The sequence below is a fragment of the Strix uralensis genome, chromosome 8 (assembly GCF_047716275.1).
Source record: "Strix uralensis isolate ZFMK-TIS-50842 chromosome 8, bStrUra1, whole genome shotgun sequence".
NCBI classification, from domain to species: domain Eukaryota; kingdom Metazoa; phylum Chordata; class Aves; order Strigiformes; family Strigidae; genus Strix; species Strix uralensis.
In genome coordinates this window covers 13,535,278-13,552,073 of record NC_133979.1, presented here as the reverse complement: position 1 = coordinate 13,552,073, position 16,796 = coordinate 13,535,278, and the positions used below count along the sequence as shown (strand labels likewise).

Here is a 16,796-nt window from a genome sequence, read left to right as displayed (position 1 = left end):
ATTTCTGGGTAATTTTTTGCCTTCTATTCCCAGAATCCCATTTCCTTGACCTCCATACTAGCCCTGTTTTCCAAACCATTAATGAATTTTGTTATTAAGGTAACGAGGTGCGATTCAGGCATATGGACCAAAGGGCATAACTATCTCCCATATAGCTCACAGTCCTGTGAGTACCCCTTCTTCCATTAAGCCCCTTGTAAGACCTGGGAACTGTAGCTAGCAACAACTGCTTCTTTGCACTTGATTTAAAGCAACTGAAAAGTGGAGAGAGGGAGGTAAGAAAACACTAGATTTAAAAGCTATACCCAAAGGAATAAATTAAAGGATTTAAAATGCCAATTTTCAGGCAAATTATCACAGATGGGAAATGGCCTGGCAGTCAAATGAGGATTCTTATAGGAAAATTATCTGGCTCCATAATTGGAGCAAAAATTATTCATATGAGTTAAAATAAGGCTCAAAATGAAGCTTTAAGTTTCTCTGAGTTCCAGAAGGCCCATGAAGAGGCAGGGGGTTAAAGAGGGCTCTTCTCACTAACACCGTTAGTTTTCCTTGTGTGCTTGAGTACCCAGAGATACCTGCAAGGAACCAACCTCTCACTGGAGTTACTACAGACTGCATTCAGGCTTGTCTGTGTCCTTCCCACCGATGCTGCTGAGCAGCCACCAAGAAAAGCAGCAGCACTGCAGTGCCTTCAGGAATGGTGGTGCTATCTGTCTGTGCACCACAGTCTGGCTGCTGGGCTAGAGAGGCAGGAGGAAAATCCCTCATGTCCCAGTTCAGGAGGCTGCCAAAGGGAGCTCAGAGAGGGACATGTTTCCCGGCTGGGCTGCTAGTTTGCTCCAGCAAAGGCTAGGAGTGGATCCCAGCACACTGGAAAAAATGCAAGATGGCTTGTCTTTCTTGTGACAGAAGAGAGCGGTGCACACACTCTCCAAAATCTTTGCCATGTGCATGGCAGCACAAGCTTTCATCTTCTAGAATGTGCAAGTCAGATGTATTTAACAGTATGAGAGCAGAATAAAAGCCATTAACCCTTACTACAGCATAAATCTGTAGCAAAGGGATTCGGTATTACATATAGCTTTGCTGTAAAGTACTAACAATTTTTAATAATCAGGTCACCAATTCCAGTTCAGCTATAAAAATCAATGTCCAGTGAAAGTAAATAGAAATGAAACTAAAACACGTTGTTGCAATTAATAGTGACAAATCTTTTAGTCTGTACTCCAGACTCCTTCCTTCACTAGACTATTTTCCCTGCACGGGTGGGAAGCAATTTGGTTAATGATCTTAGGCTAATAATCTGTAGCAGAATCAACAGTATGATATTCACAATACCTTTGAGATGTCCTTCACGTTACAGATGTGATACTAATTTAGTTCCATGACTCTGATCACCCACACTCATTACTTACTCCACAAATTAATACTTTAAAAGTAATGGGTATCTGCTGAAGTTGTAAATTTGGTGATACTAACTCTGAATAGAAATAGGAGTATTAATTTTTTTTTTTAAATCTTAATGATTTTTTTAGTTGCACAGCAACTAAAGTACCTATACCATCGTGCACACATGAGACAAGGTGGGTTTTTTTGTTGATTGGGTTTTGGTTTTTTAAATGGTAATTTGTATTTTGTCTGACTGAAACCCAGTAAATATGGCTTAAAATTACAGAATATTTCCTTCTTTCTGCTATTCTGTTGTCTTATTTTTTGAAAGGAAGCACTGTTTAACTTCATAATGAGTGGCTGAAGAGCAAACTAAGAAGGTTAACTGTATTTATGGGAAGAGGTTCCTTTCGTAGCTCGTCATGTGTCTTCCAGTCATGGCAACTACAGTTTTCCCCTTCATCATCTGGGGGATAAACCTGAAGTAAAAAGACACTTTATATTCTTTTGACCTTTTCCCTTTTTACAACCAGGTGAGTGTACCTTTGTTAAGACTTTTTTTATGCAGGCTGTAAGCATTATTCCATCTGTCAATGGTAGGATTGGTTACAGCCTTTGCTGTGTTATAATTTAATATATCGATTTGATTTCAGTGTATCAATTCTGCGAAAGCCTTTCATATGGTCTCAGTGACTATTTTAGCCTCTCTTTTTAAGAGTTTGGGGTTTTTTTAATTAAGTGTATGTATCTAAGCTAATCTGAATTCACCTGAGAAGTTAGGATTGAGCATTGCTTTGCAGTGAATTCCTGTCTTCTGCATTTTTAGATCATTGGTTTATTTAAGAATTAGTTCTGTGTGCCACTGGAATACAGCCACTCCTGGAGTAAGAGAGACCAGCCACTTACAGAAACTGAAGAAGTGTGTTTTGGCCAACTGAAATGACAGGGGAACTGAAATGCTGCGGTGTGGAAGGTATTTATGTCGTCTGGAACATCTGATCTAGTTTGTTACTTTCCTTGGAGAATTCATGATGAAATCTGGCAGTACCTCACAGCGTTTATCATCAGTGTTTTGTTATAATTTGTAGAAATTCTCACAAAGTGGAATTCAGTGTTGACATTTTATACTGTAATTTCTTCAGGGATTTCTACAAATGCATATTCCTGAATGATCCTTTTCAGTGCTCAGAAGAAAGTCAAAGCAGTCCTGTTCTTTGATAGATGAGCTAACCTGTCACTGCAGCCTTGGTCCCTTTGCCCCTGAAAGGCATCTTGAATTAGTCAATGAACTAGACTTCAGTGAAATCATTAAATTTGCAACCAAAAAATCAAGCAAGTACTTCTCAGTGAAAGGGATTCATGTGCAGGAGATGAAACGTTACACTGATGCCCTCGTTCCAGACTGCCAGTACCCGCTCTGTGCACTGCTGGGTCACCTAATGGTGCAAATGGGATCAGGGCTGGGTGTGGGCACAGAACCACATTTTTCTAAAAGGCCAGAGTGTGAGGCCTACTAATGGACGGACAGGTGATACTTAAGTCAGTGTAAGGATTGCTGGTGTAAACCAAGTTTGTATGAATTTATACTGGATCAGTGCTTTGCATCATGTGGCTAACGTGATTTTGGTCCAGTACCAGAAGTCCTGAAGACTGTTTTCCTCTATCACTGATCCACAGCGGGAAACCTTAACCAGCACCTCGGGTCTGAGTCCCAAATATAGCTGGAGGCACAATGCAGCCACAAAATGTACAGAAGCTGTTAATTTATAAACAGCATGAAGGGGTCACATAGCTTCCACTGACAGAATTTGTGTGCTGCTTCTACCGCTTGTGGCCCACACAGATGACCAAAATGATTGTATCTTCTGCGGGTCCAAATTCTGTGGTTGTTTTTGGTGAGGATTATTCAGAAAGATAGTTTACTGGAAGACTGGGATTCATGTGACAGAGATACAACAATCTTAATTTGAGTTGCATAGAAAGTTCAATCTAGAAACTAGTCACTGTGAGAACTCTGTTCCTCTATTAACTGGGGGGAAACTTTAAAAACAAATTAAAAGTAATGTTTCCCAGTACTCCTTTTTTCAGATTAATTTCATGCCAATTATTGCATTACTTTTAGCTGATAAATATTCAGAGACTAAAAGAAACCAACAAGATGGATTAATTCTCCCACACTACAAACAAAATTTTTAAATATTTTATATAACATAATTAAATGCTGTTTGTTGTTTTCAGAATCAGATCTGGGGACATGTTAATTAATTGCTTTAAGACAACTGAAGACATGTTGCAGAGAAAAAAAAATTAAAAGATTCATATTTATCTGTAACATTCAACCTTGTTGGCTAATAATGGTTCCAAAATAAATCCTACCTGCAGAAATCCGGTGGCACCATGCCGTAAACATTTATCCTGTCACAGAGCTCTAATGCGATACTCATTGTGAACCAGCCCGTGCTAAGCCAAGTGTTGGATATCTTCCTGAAAGCAAAAACATAATTAAGTTTCTCGGCTGACAAATAATTCTTGAGTTATCTGAAGCAATTTCTGGGCTTTTTTTTCATTCTTGTGAAAGGTTATGAAAATTGGGCAACCAAGACTACTTTGCTTGTTCATCTTTTAATGATTTTGCTAGTGTCTTCTGTCAGTGGACTAATCTATGCAGAAACTGCCCTTGCTGTAATTAATTTTGGGCACAGCAGTGTTAATATTTAGCTGACCTTTTGGTAAGTTTACTTTAAATGACTGAAACTTTATGTCCTATATTTATATTCTTCTGCTAGTAATCTATACACATCTATAATCACCTAATGGAGCTTACCCACTAAGTGCTCAGGAAGATGCATCACAGGGTCGAGAAGAGGGCTGCTTAAAATGCTGCCTCCCACAGCATGCAGAGGAGCCTGTCTGCTGGAGTGAGATCTGGCCTCAAGTGCTCAGTCTAACCATCCTTCCTCCCACCCCATCCATGATTTTGTTTCCATGACTGCTGGTAGGAAACTCTTCGTTAGCTGCAGCTATGCCTGTCCCTTAGCCAGCCTGGGAAACCTTCATCCTAAGTGCAACCCCTCTGCCTGCCCTGAGTCCCATCCCTGCCTGGTGGGACCTTTGAATATGAATGACAGTGCTGCAAGGGAGCCCTCTAAGACAGCTCCTTTCCTGGCCACCTCTGCAGGCTGGGAGAAATCCTTAGAAGCAGCACAACTGACCCCAGCATTATTTATGCAAAATGGGAGCTATCTCCATGTAACTGCTTGAGATTTCAAGCTGTGCTTAAATTTTGCTGTATCACAGATTCTGATCTGCAAAATGGCAACAGTAATGTTTCCACTTCCTAGCATTTGCTTGTCATGGCTGTTTAGTGTGTGAGAGCTGGGTACTATACAGTTACTGGTTGCCTGGCACATGCACTGGAAGTCCCAGTCCTGTGTTAAGTTCCTGCACTGTCCCTACGCTGGCAGTCTTGTAATAGGAGGGCCAGTGAAACCAGCATGTCTTAAAGGTGTCGTAAAAGCATATTTAGGGACAGTACTTTAGTACTTTACAGGACCAAGTCAGGCACCTCTCAGAAACTGAGTCACATGAAGTTGGGTATTTGCTCCAGAGAAAACAAGTTCACTGAAAGATCTCCTTTCAAATACTGTTAAAGAAGGAGACAGCAGATCTCTCTAATGGCTCCACACTCAGCTAGAAAAGTCCCGCAGGAAGAAGTTCAAGCTTGTGTCATTTGTGACCCAGAAAGGCCTCAGATTCCTGATGACAGCCTGTCACAGTGACTGGCTCTTCTTTCATCTCCTACTAAAGCTGAGGCGCTGTGAGAGCAAGTGCAGGCTCCTGGATGACTTCTGCACTGTGTCAGATTGTACTAATATGGAAACTACATTAACCCCAATCCACAACACCTCTATCTGCCTGACACCTGCAAAATTTTGTGACACCCCCCACTCCCCCCACCCTCCCCGCAAAAGCACAGTTGAGAACATGAGGCTCTCTCAGAGCAGTCACCTGGGAATCCCAGGTCCTGACCCCAGTTCCAAGGCCATCTTTTAGAGTTTACCCAGTGATAGTGGAGTGCACAACAGTCCTGGAAGCAGGGACCTGAAGTCACAACAGCCACTGCAGGTGCCAGCAATCACTAATATGTAATTCAGCAGGCAGGAGCCTACCATGCAGCTTCCCAAGCTAATGCTGAACAAGCTGGTTCCAAGTAGGTCACCTACGGGGCAGTAGGAGGGAGATGTTTTGAGCACCGTGAGATTGAGGAATGCCTTGTACCAAGGTTTCCCGTTTCCTCAGTGAATTAGACTATTGCAAAGAAAAAGAAAAGAGGTGGTATCAGTGCTGGCTGGTTAAAAGGCACTTCTAAATGTAAGAGAATTCTTTAACAAAAAATGCCTGAAAGATGCTGGGGAACCCAGGTAATTTGTCCTGTCCTTTGTAGGTCACCTGGTAACGTATGAACTCCTGAAACGTTAAGTTTTTCACTGCTCCTAACATAGACTTTCAGGCTAAGCTAGCATTTGGAGAATAACATGATTTAAGCATCTCATTAGTTCTAATTAAGGGGCCTTATTTATTTTCTGAATTTGCACTTAAGCTTGGGGGGGTGCAATTTTTCACAATGTCATAGCTGGGTCATAAGCTGAGCAGAGGCCTTCAGGCACTGCAACAATACAAAACAGGAAATAATTTTTGGCTCAAAATTATTAGGAAAGGGAAAGATAGGGAAAAGCCTAAAATATTTGCTTTCCTGCGACTCGAGAGTTTCTGAGCCTATGAATCGCTAGGTAATTCAGGAACATATTCAGGCTAAAAGTACTTTGGAGCTTGCACAAGGCCACTGTTCTAGGTGCCTAAGACGTTACATTCCAAATTCCAAATGACGGAGCAATAACGCATGACTAAAGTGGCTGGGCTTTGCACAGGTCAGGCAACCTAGCTAGGCTGTCTGCTGAGTTAGTTTTCTTTTTGCTTACTCACACTTATGCTGTAAATTAGTGTTTCCAATAAATAGGAGAAAACTGAATTTAAATAAACTAGCTTAAAAGCTAAACAATGAAATAAAGATTTTGAAACTTATTCAAGTCTCACTTTGGCATCTTTAAATGCCATGTCTATAAGACAGCAATATAGAAACAGGGTTACAGTGTCTTGCCTTTTCATAAAAGATCTGAACAAGAGTCCCACAAAAGAATACTGTTTTTATACCTAATCAGCTTTAATGAAAGAATATGAAGAACTGTCATGTGCTTATTAGGGCAAATTATCAGATATTCTTTTATATGATGAACTAACACACTGTGCTGATAATTCTGTAGTGCACACTAAATTACAATTAAAGGCCTTTCTGCTCCACCAAAATCTCATTTATAATCTCTATGGAAATACTCTTCCTGCAGTTACTTCATTTATGCTTCCTTTATCTAATTACTATAATATTGGTTCTGAATCATATTTTCTTAATGTACCCTTATTCAATTATAAAGTTATTTTCAAGTGCAGTTACTTTATAATACCAAGTATATTGCTCTGCAGCCTTTGTCATTCACCATACTATTTAACTGGCAATGTTTTCTGAAGGTTTCCCTTCATTTCAATATCAGAGGGTTTTTTTAAAAGCACAATACTCCCAATTACCTTTTTTCTCATCATTTTCAAGACAGAAATGAATGGTTTGATTATTGCAACTTTGCAATCAGCCTTCTCTCTCGCTCCTTTGTTTTTTGCAGGCACTAATGTCAAGAGCTTAGCAGAAACCTCCCAGGGAACAGCAACATTCTGGGCTGAACAATGTTCTGCTCCTGCCCCCACAGCTACATAAATTTCCTTCCCTTACAAATTCCTTCCTACCCTTGTTCCTTTTCATCTTCCCTCTCTTTTTCCGTGCTGACTATTCATTTATTTTCATCTCCCATTTTAATCTTCTTAGTCCTTCACATATGCTGTATGTGCCCTCTAAAGCAGTGGTTCATACACGGCAGAGCCTGCAATTTCTTAAAAGCAACAGGACCTGTTCATGAGGCTGAATTTTGCTAGCATCCAGGTGCCCTTGATTCACACTGGGAGCGCAGGGTGCCCATAACCGAGTCCACTATAAACTTGTTATAATGTCATTAATGTCTCAGATGCCTTGAGAATATTTCAGGAGCCAAGACTGAGCCTGGTGCCTGTGCAGAAAAAGAAATGCTTTCATCACATGCACAGCTATAGGCCTCTTGCTCCGGATGGGTGATGCAGAACCAGAAAGAGCAGCTTGCCTGAAAGTGCACAGCAAGTGTCAGGGGAGGAATGGGACCCTGGCTCTCCATGGCAGAACTGGCCAGACTGAAGCAGAGGAGGTCAAGTGTTCCTCAAAACTGGGGACTGCATGCGGTCTGACACTGAAAGAGTAATCCAGGCAGGGAGGTGGCAGTGTGCATTCCTCTTGAACAGGGTCTGATCCTCAGGGCTGAGGGTAGCCCATGTTACAGTCCAACTACAGCTTTGTTAACTTTCATGCCTTTGTAAATACTGGACATACAGAGGATCCTTTTCACTTTTCCTGAAGGGTTCAAATGCTCAATTCACCTGCTTACTTCACTCTACTCTGGGTGAAAAAACCTGGAAAAGACCATAACACATCAGAACTGGCAGGGTACCTCCCCTTGTTTTCCTTCCTTCTTGTTCTGGCAGAGGCAGGGTCTCTGGCAGAGAATCACAAGCACTGATTTGAGGATGAAGTCAAAAGGACCTTTAACAGTAATAAACTGACCGAGTTGCTGTGTGCTCTAGTCAGCTGCTGTGAGTCAGTCAAGAACTTAGATGTGTAGTTTGATCCACTATAGCTGAACAGAGCCCTGCAAGCAAACCATGTGGGCTGTGACAAAGGCAGCAAATGCCAAGCAAAGATACAATCACCATCAGCTAAGAGGATGTAAGAGTTTCCTTTAACACTGGTTCTGCCTTTGTTGTGCAGCCCCGAAAACAAAGTCCGTGCTCTTGAGTCCTCCCTGTCTACAAGAGGATCGAGCCAGCTCCAAGCTTTGGTGTGTACGTACAGTATTTATGAAGCTAAAAAATCTCACCATGAGTTACTGCACAATAAACCTACCTCTTTATTTGTACCTAAGTGGGGACCCTGTTCCGTTTTTACAGCAGCGTATTTAATAAGTAAAAAATAGGAATTCATTAAAAATAAATGTGTTTCTTGCTAGAAAGTCTTTGGTTTAAATGCCGCTTTTCAAACATTATGTGTGAAAATGCTCAAGTCCTGCAGTGGGTCACTTACTAAAAATTTGATTTGAAGATCAGCCTACAAGTCATAAACAGTCTCATAAAGATGTAACTATCATAATAACTTTCCTTTTCCCAGTTGGAAATGTAAGATGAACTGTTCTGAAGCACCTAATGTATGACTAATGTTTATTTGTTTTACAAGAAGCTTTACAGCTGCAATGTTCCAAGAATGCTTAAATTCAATAAACAGCTATTATAATTCACTGAATGGTGGCATTTCCTCTATAAGAAAACATAATCTATCCATTCTGATTTTTCAGAATCAGTAAAAAAACTTTCAGGTATATTACCCCAAAGTGAGATTTAAACAGCTCCTGCCTCCTTGGCTGTATAAATAGTACATCCAGATTCTGGTATTCTAAGTTGATGAGGCAATATTCCATACAAATTATTTTGATGCATATTTTTTACTTATGTTACAAGTGATGTTATTTGGCATGTCGTACCATATTAAACTCATGAGGCAGAGGATTTAATGGGTATGATGGTCTCTCTGAGCAGATCTTAAATTGGTATATATAAACTACATTATTTTACTACTGTATGACATCCCCCAAATGTAGCCACATAAGTTCTCACCTGTCTTTCCCAGTTTCCCGTTTAAAAAGGTCATCAAATTGAAGCATCTTGTGGCGAGAAATCATATATGCTTTTAACTGAGGCAGTATCTGATTCATCAGCTGCAGGTTATTATATACCAAGCCTTTACCATCTCTCCTCATGTAGCTGCTGGGACCCCAGAAGATAAACACAGCACCGTGGCTCATATTTAAGAGTTCATTGCGATTTCGCAGAATCCTCTGAATACTGGAGTGTGCAATGACTCGAAGGCTCGTTTTGTTTCCAACATCTTTTCCATAACCTCGAGTAGGTGCATCATTCATTCGTATTACGCACTCTGTCTCGTCGATTCTGTCACCTTGTTTACTTCCCAGAAGGTGTCCAGAGCTGGTTACCAACGCACAACTCTTGCAGTGCATTTTTAAAGGCTGCAAAGACATACATACTTCAAAATTAGCTGTAGACATCTTCCCATTCATTACACGATAACTGTATTTTACATTACGTGGCCTATTTTACAGCAAAAATCTCAGAGTACATAAATCTCTCCCAGCAGTCTTACCAAATAACTGGGGACACATTACCTGTACATTTTGTATATAGGGAAAATGTGGTGTAGCCCTTAAAGGTCCTCTGTGGAGTTAAGACGACCGCTGTTTAAATCCTCCTTTCCACTGCTGCTTCATATACAATAATCACAACAGTTTCTATACTGTTCCCAGCTGCTTAGGATTGTACTTCTTCCACTTATCATAAATGAGCTGTAATTGGAGTATTTTTCATTTTTCCAGGAAATAATCAATTGTAAGTCCTCATAAGCACAGGTGTGAATAGCTTTTCAACCTTGGGGTCAAGACATTTTGCTAAGGGAAGAGAATTATACCTTGGTGCAATCCTTCCACGCTATTTCGAAGTTGGTGCCATAACCACTGCAGGGCTCTCGTACCTCCTTTGTGGTTCAACAGTCAGAGCAGGTCATTAATGTCTTTGTGTATTTTACATGACAGTGAGTTAGTACACTGAACTTTTTCTAGCTTACCAGGTCATGTTTAAAAGTTACACAGTAAAATGGAACAGGAGGTGCCTGTTCAGCGCGTGGCTGACCTAATGAAATCAGGAGAGTAAAACAAGCTTTCAGGAAAATGAAAATGAATGATAAATCATATTACTGAAGTATGTCACCAATATAGGTATCAATAAGAGGAGTATCTAAGTGTATCTGCTGCTCAGCATGAGAACTAAAAAGGGGCAAAGGGTTAACAGTATCCCCACAGTGCTGCTTTTTAACAAGAATACAATAAACTGGGAGATAAAGACTGTTTGAAGGTGTGCCTTGGTGGCCCTCCATGAACAGTATCTTGCAGCATTTAAGACCAGTAACATCAATTACAGAACATACACAGTATCTTACACTTTCTTTGCAAAAAAAAAAAAAAAAAAAAAGGCAAACAGACTGAACTGTGGTTGCTCACTAGTCTGAGGTTCCTTGGAAGGCCATTTTGGTTCATGACCATTTTGATCTACTGATCTTCTTCCCTAAGGATGTCCATCAGAATTTTATTTTCATCGTTAACCATAAAGGATGGCATTCCAATACCTTCCTGGTGAGTAATAGGCTTGTTTAATTCCAGAGGCTCCAAATCAGACACACAACATGCTGAGAGCAGTCGTCTCCTGCACTGTGGCACTGGCCTGATCCTGTAGTATAGCAAGGAGGTGACAGTATTCATTGGCTCTGAAGAGCGCTATAGCAACCTAAACCCATGTTTGACAATGAGGGCCTCAGCACCTCGAGATCCAACCCTGTGGCTCTCCATGGCAGCTTGTTGTTCACACCATTACAAACATGGCTAGCATGTCTCCAGGTGTAAACCTGGTGGGTTTATTAGCAATGAGAAGAAGTTATGGTGAGATATAATTACACTTAGTATCAACCACTTGGATATAGGAATCAAATGACTAAATCAGTGAGGCACAGCTTAAAACTCTAAAGCTGAAAAGAAGACATAACCTGGGTTTGAGACAACCTCAATCCCCTGTTTGAAAATGCTTAGGCCCCTAGTATTTAAAGGGGGTATATTTTACTTAAGTAACTTGGTTTTAATTTTGCAGGTAATAAGTGGTTGCAGTCTGAGCTTTTTTTCTATGAGAATAGCTAATAAACGATGAAGTGCTTTTTAATTAAAGAGAAAATAACTAAACTATACAATTTGCATAATGATACAACCAGTGAGCTTTGTATCTCCATCTTCCCCAAACAACAAAGTTCCTTTCACATATATGGATTGTAATCCAGAGCTAATGATATGGGTAGAAATGTTCATGCCTTTGTGAGCCAAGGTTCCTAATGCAGTATTTACATGCATTTTCCTTTAAGCTTTCATCTGCCACTTTGATGAATTGCCTAGCAAAAGGCTCTAAGGTGAACTAGCTGCTCCACCATCATGCTTGGAAAAGCAAGATGAAGTGCTAATGAGGTTAAAGGAAATGTAGTCAGCACCAATGTTAACTCACATGGGTTTGAATATCCACATAGCAAGACATTTTCACCTAAACAATATCTGCTGGTTTCTGGCCTACTGAGCTACAACTTACTTGTTTCTTTGAAAAGTCTGACAGAGAATTCATCAATTGTTAGGAAACAAGGGCAACCATCAGTGGAGCTGTGGAAACTTGGGGAGGGGGTTGAGGGAACGAGATGTCAACATCTGCTAGATGATAAACATTAACACCCCCCAAAACATCTGTCCCAGATCTTGTTTGAAAACTGTTCCTTCCGGGAAAAAGTCTTTAGACTGAAACATTCAGGTATTGCCTAGCTACTTCTTGAATGATGCATGGGGGCTGAGCCTGCTGCTCCGGGCAAGTAATTTTCAGTCACCTCACTCAGATTCTTTTAGTCGAAGTCTACAAAACCCGCACCTAAAAATTGTCAGAGGAATTCACAGCCAACAGCCACGACATTCTCGTACCAACTGTTTATAATGCTTTGACAATATTGAAAGCAAGGGGGAAAAAAGCTATTGGCTGTAATATCATCTCATCGGGAGGCAGCGGTTGCACCAGAAATGTCATCTACTTAAGCAATAATAATGGAGGCACAAGGCAGTTCTTTGGGATTGATGACCAGCTGAGAAAAGTTGATGGCCTGAGAATAACCAGGGGCCATTAAGCCAGAAGAACATTAACTCCACAGAAAGCTCTCTGTTACGGTAATTATTACAGTGATATCTGGGAAAAAAAGCAAACCAAAAAAAAAGCAAACCCATGACATATGAGTTATATTTTAGGTAGGCAATGCAACCCTTACTTGATGAGCCTTGCTTCAAAATGCCCAGAAAAGGGATAGGGCAAGAGGCAGTGAGTTTTATGGCATCCGTATTAATTACCGTGAAAGGTAACATACCATGCATGTAAAAGCGGCTGACATTTAATTGTATCCATTGTCAATAAGCAGCCACAGTTTCATGTGCACCTGAACTATACGTACAGCACCGTGCACGACATGGCAGAGCATGTGGCTACTTCTACAACAAAAGTCAGCCAAATCAAACTACCTCTTGGTTCTAGTCACCTAAAATACATATGGGGAGAGGGAGAACAGAGGAACCCCAGAAGACAGCAAAATCAGCTGGTGCTTTTTGGGAATAGATGGGCTATTCCAAGGGAATGAAGGGAGCAGGTGAACCTTGCTAGGTTCTGGTAAGCCCCATGATAGCACCTTAGCGGCCATAACAAATGAGTGCTGCCTTGCACTGCTGTAAATACCACAGGCAAACTGACTCTGGGCAACTTTCACTTACGCAGATCATAGCCCAGTAAGTACATCTGATCTGTTTAATACCAACCAACAGACAAACAGAAACAAAAAGCAGTGCCACAGTTGTTTCTGTATTTTCCAATTTGAAGCAATCTGCTGTTATTGACTTTTAAATCCATGTTGTCCAATGACAGAAAAATGTTATTTTCAGACACTTTATTGCTCAAAAGAAAAAAAAAAAAAATCAATGAAAAAATACTATTCCTGATTCAAAATATGTTCTGCTTAGATATAATTATTTTCTTTGTGATGAAATCAAATGACCGATTTTTTTTTTTTTTTGCTTATAGAAGTCTTTTGATTTTAAAGCCAAGATTTAGAAAACAAGACAATTCCCTCCAGTAAAATCAGGAACACTGAAAAACACACATTTTTTTCTTATACTGAGTACTTAATGACGTACCTTCAAGCCCCCTGTGTTCAGATCACTCCATGATCAGTAGTATAAAAGTTTCCCTTCTATAAATAAATAAATAAATAAATAAAAGTATTTTATCTTGGCAATGATGAACACACAATCAAAAGACGAAAAAGATCTTCTGGAGTGACAAACAGCTCATTACTGAGTTCAGCAGAAAAAGACCACCTGTCAGTTCATGAACACCAGCATTCCTCATAGATACATTTGGAAATATTACAGATGATTTCAAAGTGTATTGGAAGAGAGCAAGAGAGACTGAGAAAGGTTAAAGAATATCCAAATTCATTTTGGATGAATGACCTTTAACTAAGCATCTGAGACTGAAAGTGCAAAATATCAATAAGTTACTTGACAGCTATGTTCTTCTCTTGCACTGCAACACCTCTACAGCATTTTGTTAGCCAGCACCAGCATGCTTGTCTGTTTGATCTGGAATGAAAAGCTACAGAGCTTCTTCACTCTATATTAACTACCCGAACCATATTACTGAACCAACCACCTTCTCTGCAAGAGGTCCCAAACTGACCACTAAAGTAAAAGCAGTGGTAGAAGTACGAAGACTGATGTACCGGAAAGCAAAACTGTTCATATTTTCAATTGAATTAATGCAGTATAGGACTATATTAATGGTTGAAAAAGCACACATAAACACTACAAGAGACAGTTGTACTGGTTCAGGACAAAGTGAGCTTATTTCAGAGCAGTCTACCTTTCTCCTTTTGTTATAAAGCAGATAATTTCACTGGTAGGAGTTTCACGTCTCCCCTGCCTAGTGCCCATTGTGCCTGCCCTAAGCACAACAGCCAGCTTATGACACTCACTGTATGTTACCTCAGTATTTGCTCTTTATGTTCTTTGCTATGTGCACAGAACTTAATCAGTATTTCATATGTGATGTTAATAAACCCTGTGTTCACCCCATGTTCAGTGTAATTTATTACTTATGGCTTGTTCTCGATTGCTGGGTCATCAGCCACCGGCAACAACACTAAGTAATTAATGCATTCCCAGTAATACAATATTTCGTCCTGCAGTTTCAGTTCTAACTTTTACTTTCTTGTAGCTTTGAGGTTTCTCACAAGCTGCTGGCTCAGGACCACTGCTCCCCTAGGCTGGCTGCTCCTTCCTAGTTCTCCTCTCCCAGAGGCTTTGAGGACAATCCCCCTGTCACAATGGGCTCCCCAACCTCTGCAGGAGCTACAGGCATCCCCAAGGCATTGCTGGCACATCACAAACAGCTGCTCCAGCTCTTGTGAGCCTGTCACTCAGCACTGCTCCAGGTATAAAGCTTCTATTGCCATTATATCCATCCCTCATAAGCAAGCGATACATATTGTTTCTATCAGTGTGCCTTCTTCCTTTATATTTTCGCTAGAAGACTGATGATTGTAAGGCCAAACCTGCTTTTCTTTGAGAAATTCCCAACAATTACCTTAAAGTAGAATAGAAACCCTGAAGCTTCACATTTGCAAAGTAACTTCTGTTCTGTAACTCAATGCAGCAAGCTGTGGGGCTTAAGCTGTCTCATTAGTGAAGTACAGCTGTGCACTTCAGAAATGATTTCCACAATGCAAGTACTCTGGGAGACATGATCCTGTGAAAATAATGCAAGTTCCCTGATAATTTTTGCTTTGTAATATATTAATGTTGGAACAGTGCTTTCATAATAATATGAAAAGAACCAAAAATGAAAAAACATTCAAGCACAAAGAGTTTACTTTGGTATTTTTCAAGTCCCATCTACCTGACACACTATAAAATGATGCTCTCAAACTAGTCTTCTCTGAGCAGTAAAAATAATTCAGATGCATACTGGGATATTTGAGGTAACACTTCTGTGTATAAAAAGCTGGAACAAAAAACCAGACTGAAACACTTAAAGCGTGAAGAGAGTATTGAACTTCAACCAACTTCAACTTGCTGTGGTACACGCCCTTTTCAAGTCTCTGGCTGCTTCAATTTTGTGGTGCCAAGTTCTGATCTAAGAGATGATTTTGCTTTGACCATGACATTTTCACACGTATGTTCAGATAAGGAATGTAGCTTAATTTCTACACTCTGCATGCCAGCTCAGACTTTCCCCTCAAGTTTCATAAATTTTCATTCTTTAACCCTTATGCTAAGAGAGCTCTTAAAGAGGGGAACAGAAGTCCTCTGAGCAAATACATTTACAATTTTTGTTGAACTAGACTTGTGAAATGTTAGAGAATCTGCCGTGAAAACAAACTCCATTATCCACTGAACTAAAAGCACTGATTGCTTTGAAAACTGTATCCCAGTGACTGATATCACACAAGTAAACAGAAAGGGTTAGAAGATACCACTTGCCCAACATTGTTAATCCTTATGCAAATCCAAACAACAAGCATTTGCAGCAAAACTTTGCAATTCAAAAAAGGTCTGGCAAGTCTGTTCATAAAGATAAATGCATGTCTGTTTAAAAAGATAAAAGATAAAACAAATGAATTTCTTATTACTTCTCTTTGTTTCTTGGGCTGTGGAGCTTGAATATGCAAATGTCATAGAAACATTAGCATCTTCATTTCCCATTGATTCTTCAGAATTAATTATATAACTGGACTCTGCCTTCAGACATTTGATAAGTAGAAACAGTGAAACAGCCAAACTTCAGCAAATGCATTCATCACACTAGTGATCACAGTGCCCTAGGTTTTATTCCTCCAAGGAATGGAATATTTTTGTTTTCCACGACACTATACTGATGGGCATCTGCAAAACCTGTAGTAAAAATATAATTCTATTTTCAAAAGGTCCCTAGACATATCTAATTCAATTTCAAAACATGAGGCTATATTATGAAAAGAAAAATAGAAAAACAAATGCTCTCCATAAAGCTTTCACTGGGATAATTTTCTTAGAAAAAGTACCGTTAAGCACATTAGTCAATGAAGAGTCTTCTGCTTGTGTGAAGTGTTTTCCGGCACATTAACTCTTTTTCAGGGGACTGCCTGCTAGTCAAAGCTTCCATTAGATTAATTAAAATATGGCTCCTCTCACTGGAAAGAAAAGGCATGAGTTTGGTTACAGGACATTGACCACCTATAGAAACCGAGCCCTTTCTAGTTACATAAAATACAAGCAGAAATAGCACAGGAGACTGAACAACAAGGCAGCTTTTAGTATATGGAGCGTATTTCTCTTCTTATTTGGAAGCATGATTACCAGTTGCTGATGTTTTCCCCTAAGCCACCTGAAGTGAATATAAGGTGCAACCTTGCAAATTGTCAGCACATATAAAACTAAGATTTAGAGAGTAGTTTCCATCCTGCATCCTATAAATATGTCCCATGAGGAAGATCAGTA

General features: G+C 40.0%; 1 protein-coding gene across 2 annotated transcripts in view; it reads right to left on the bottom strand.

Moving 5' to 3' along the window:
- Positions 1-16,796, bottom strand: part of ST6GALNAC5 (ST6 N-acetylgalactosaminide alpha-2,6-sialyltransferase 5) — a 116,511-nt gene that overhangs the window by 47,244 nt on the left and 52,471 nt on the right. For both annotated transcript variants that reach the window (XM_074876320.1, XM_074876319.1), the window contains exons 3-4: positions 9,250-9,659; positions 3,769-3,876 (exon numbers count right to left, since the gene is read on the bottom strand). In XM_074876320.1, coding sequence (XP_074732421.1) covers positions 3,769-3,876; positions 9,250-9,659 — 518 coding nt within the window. The remainder of the gene's footprint in view (positions 1-3,768; positions 3,877-9,249; positions 9,660-16,796) is intronic.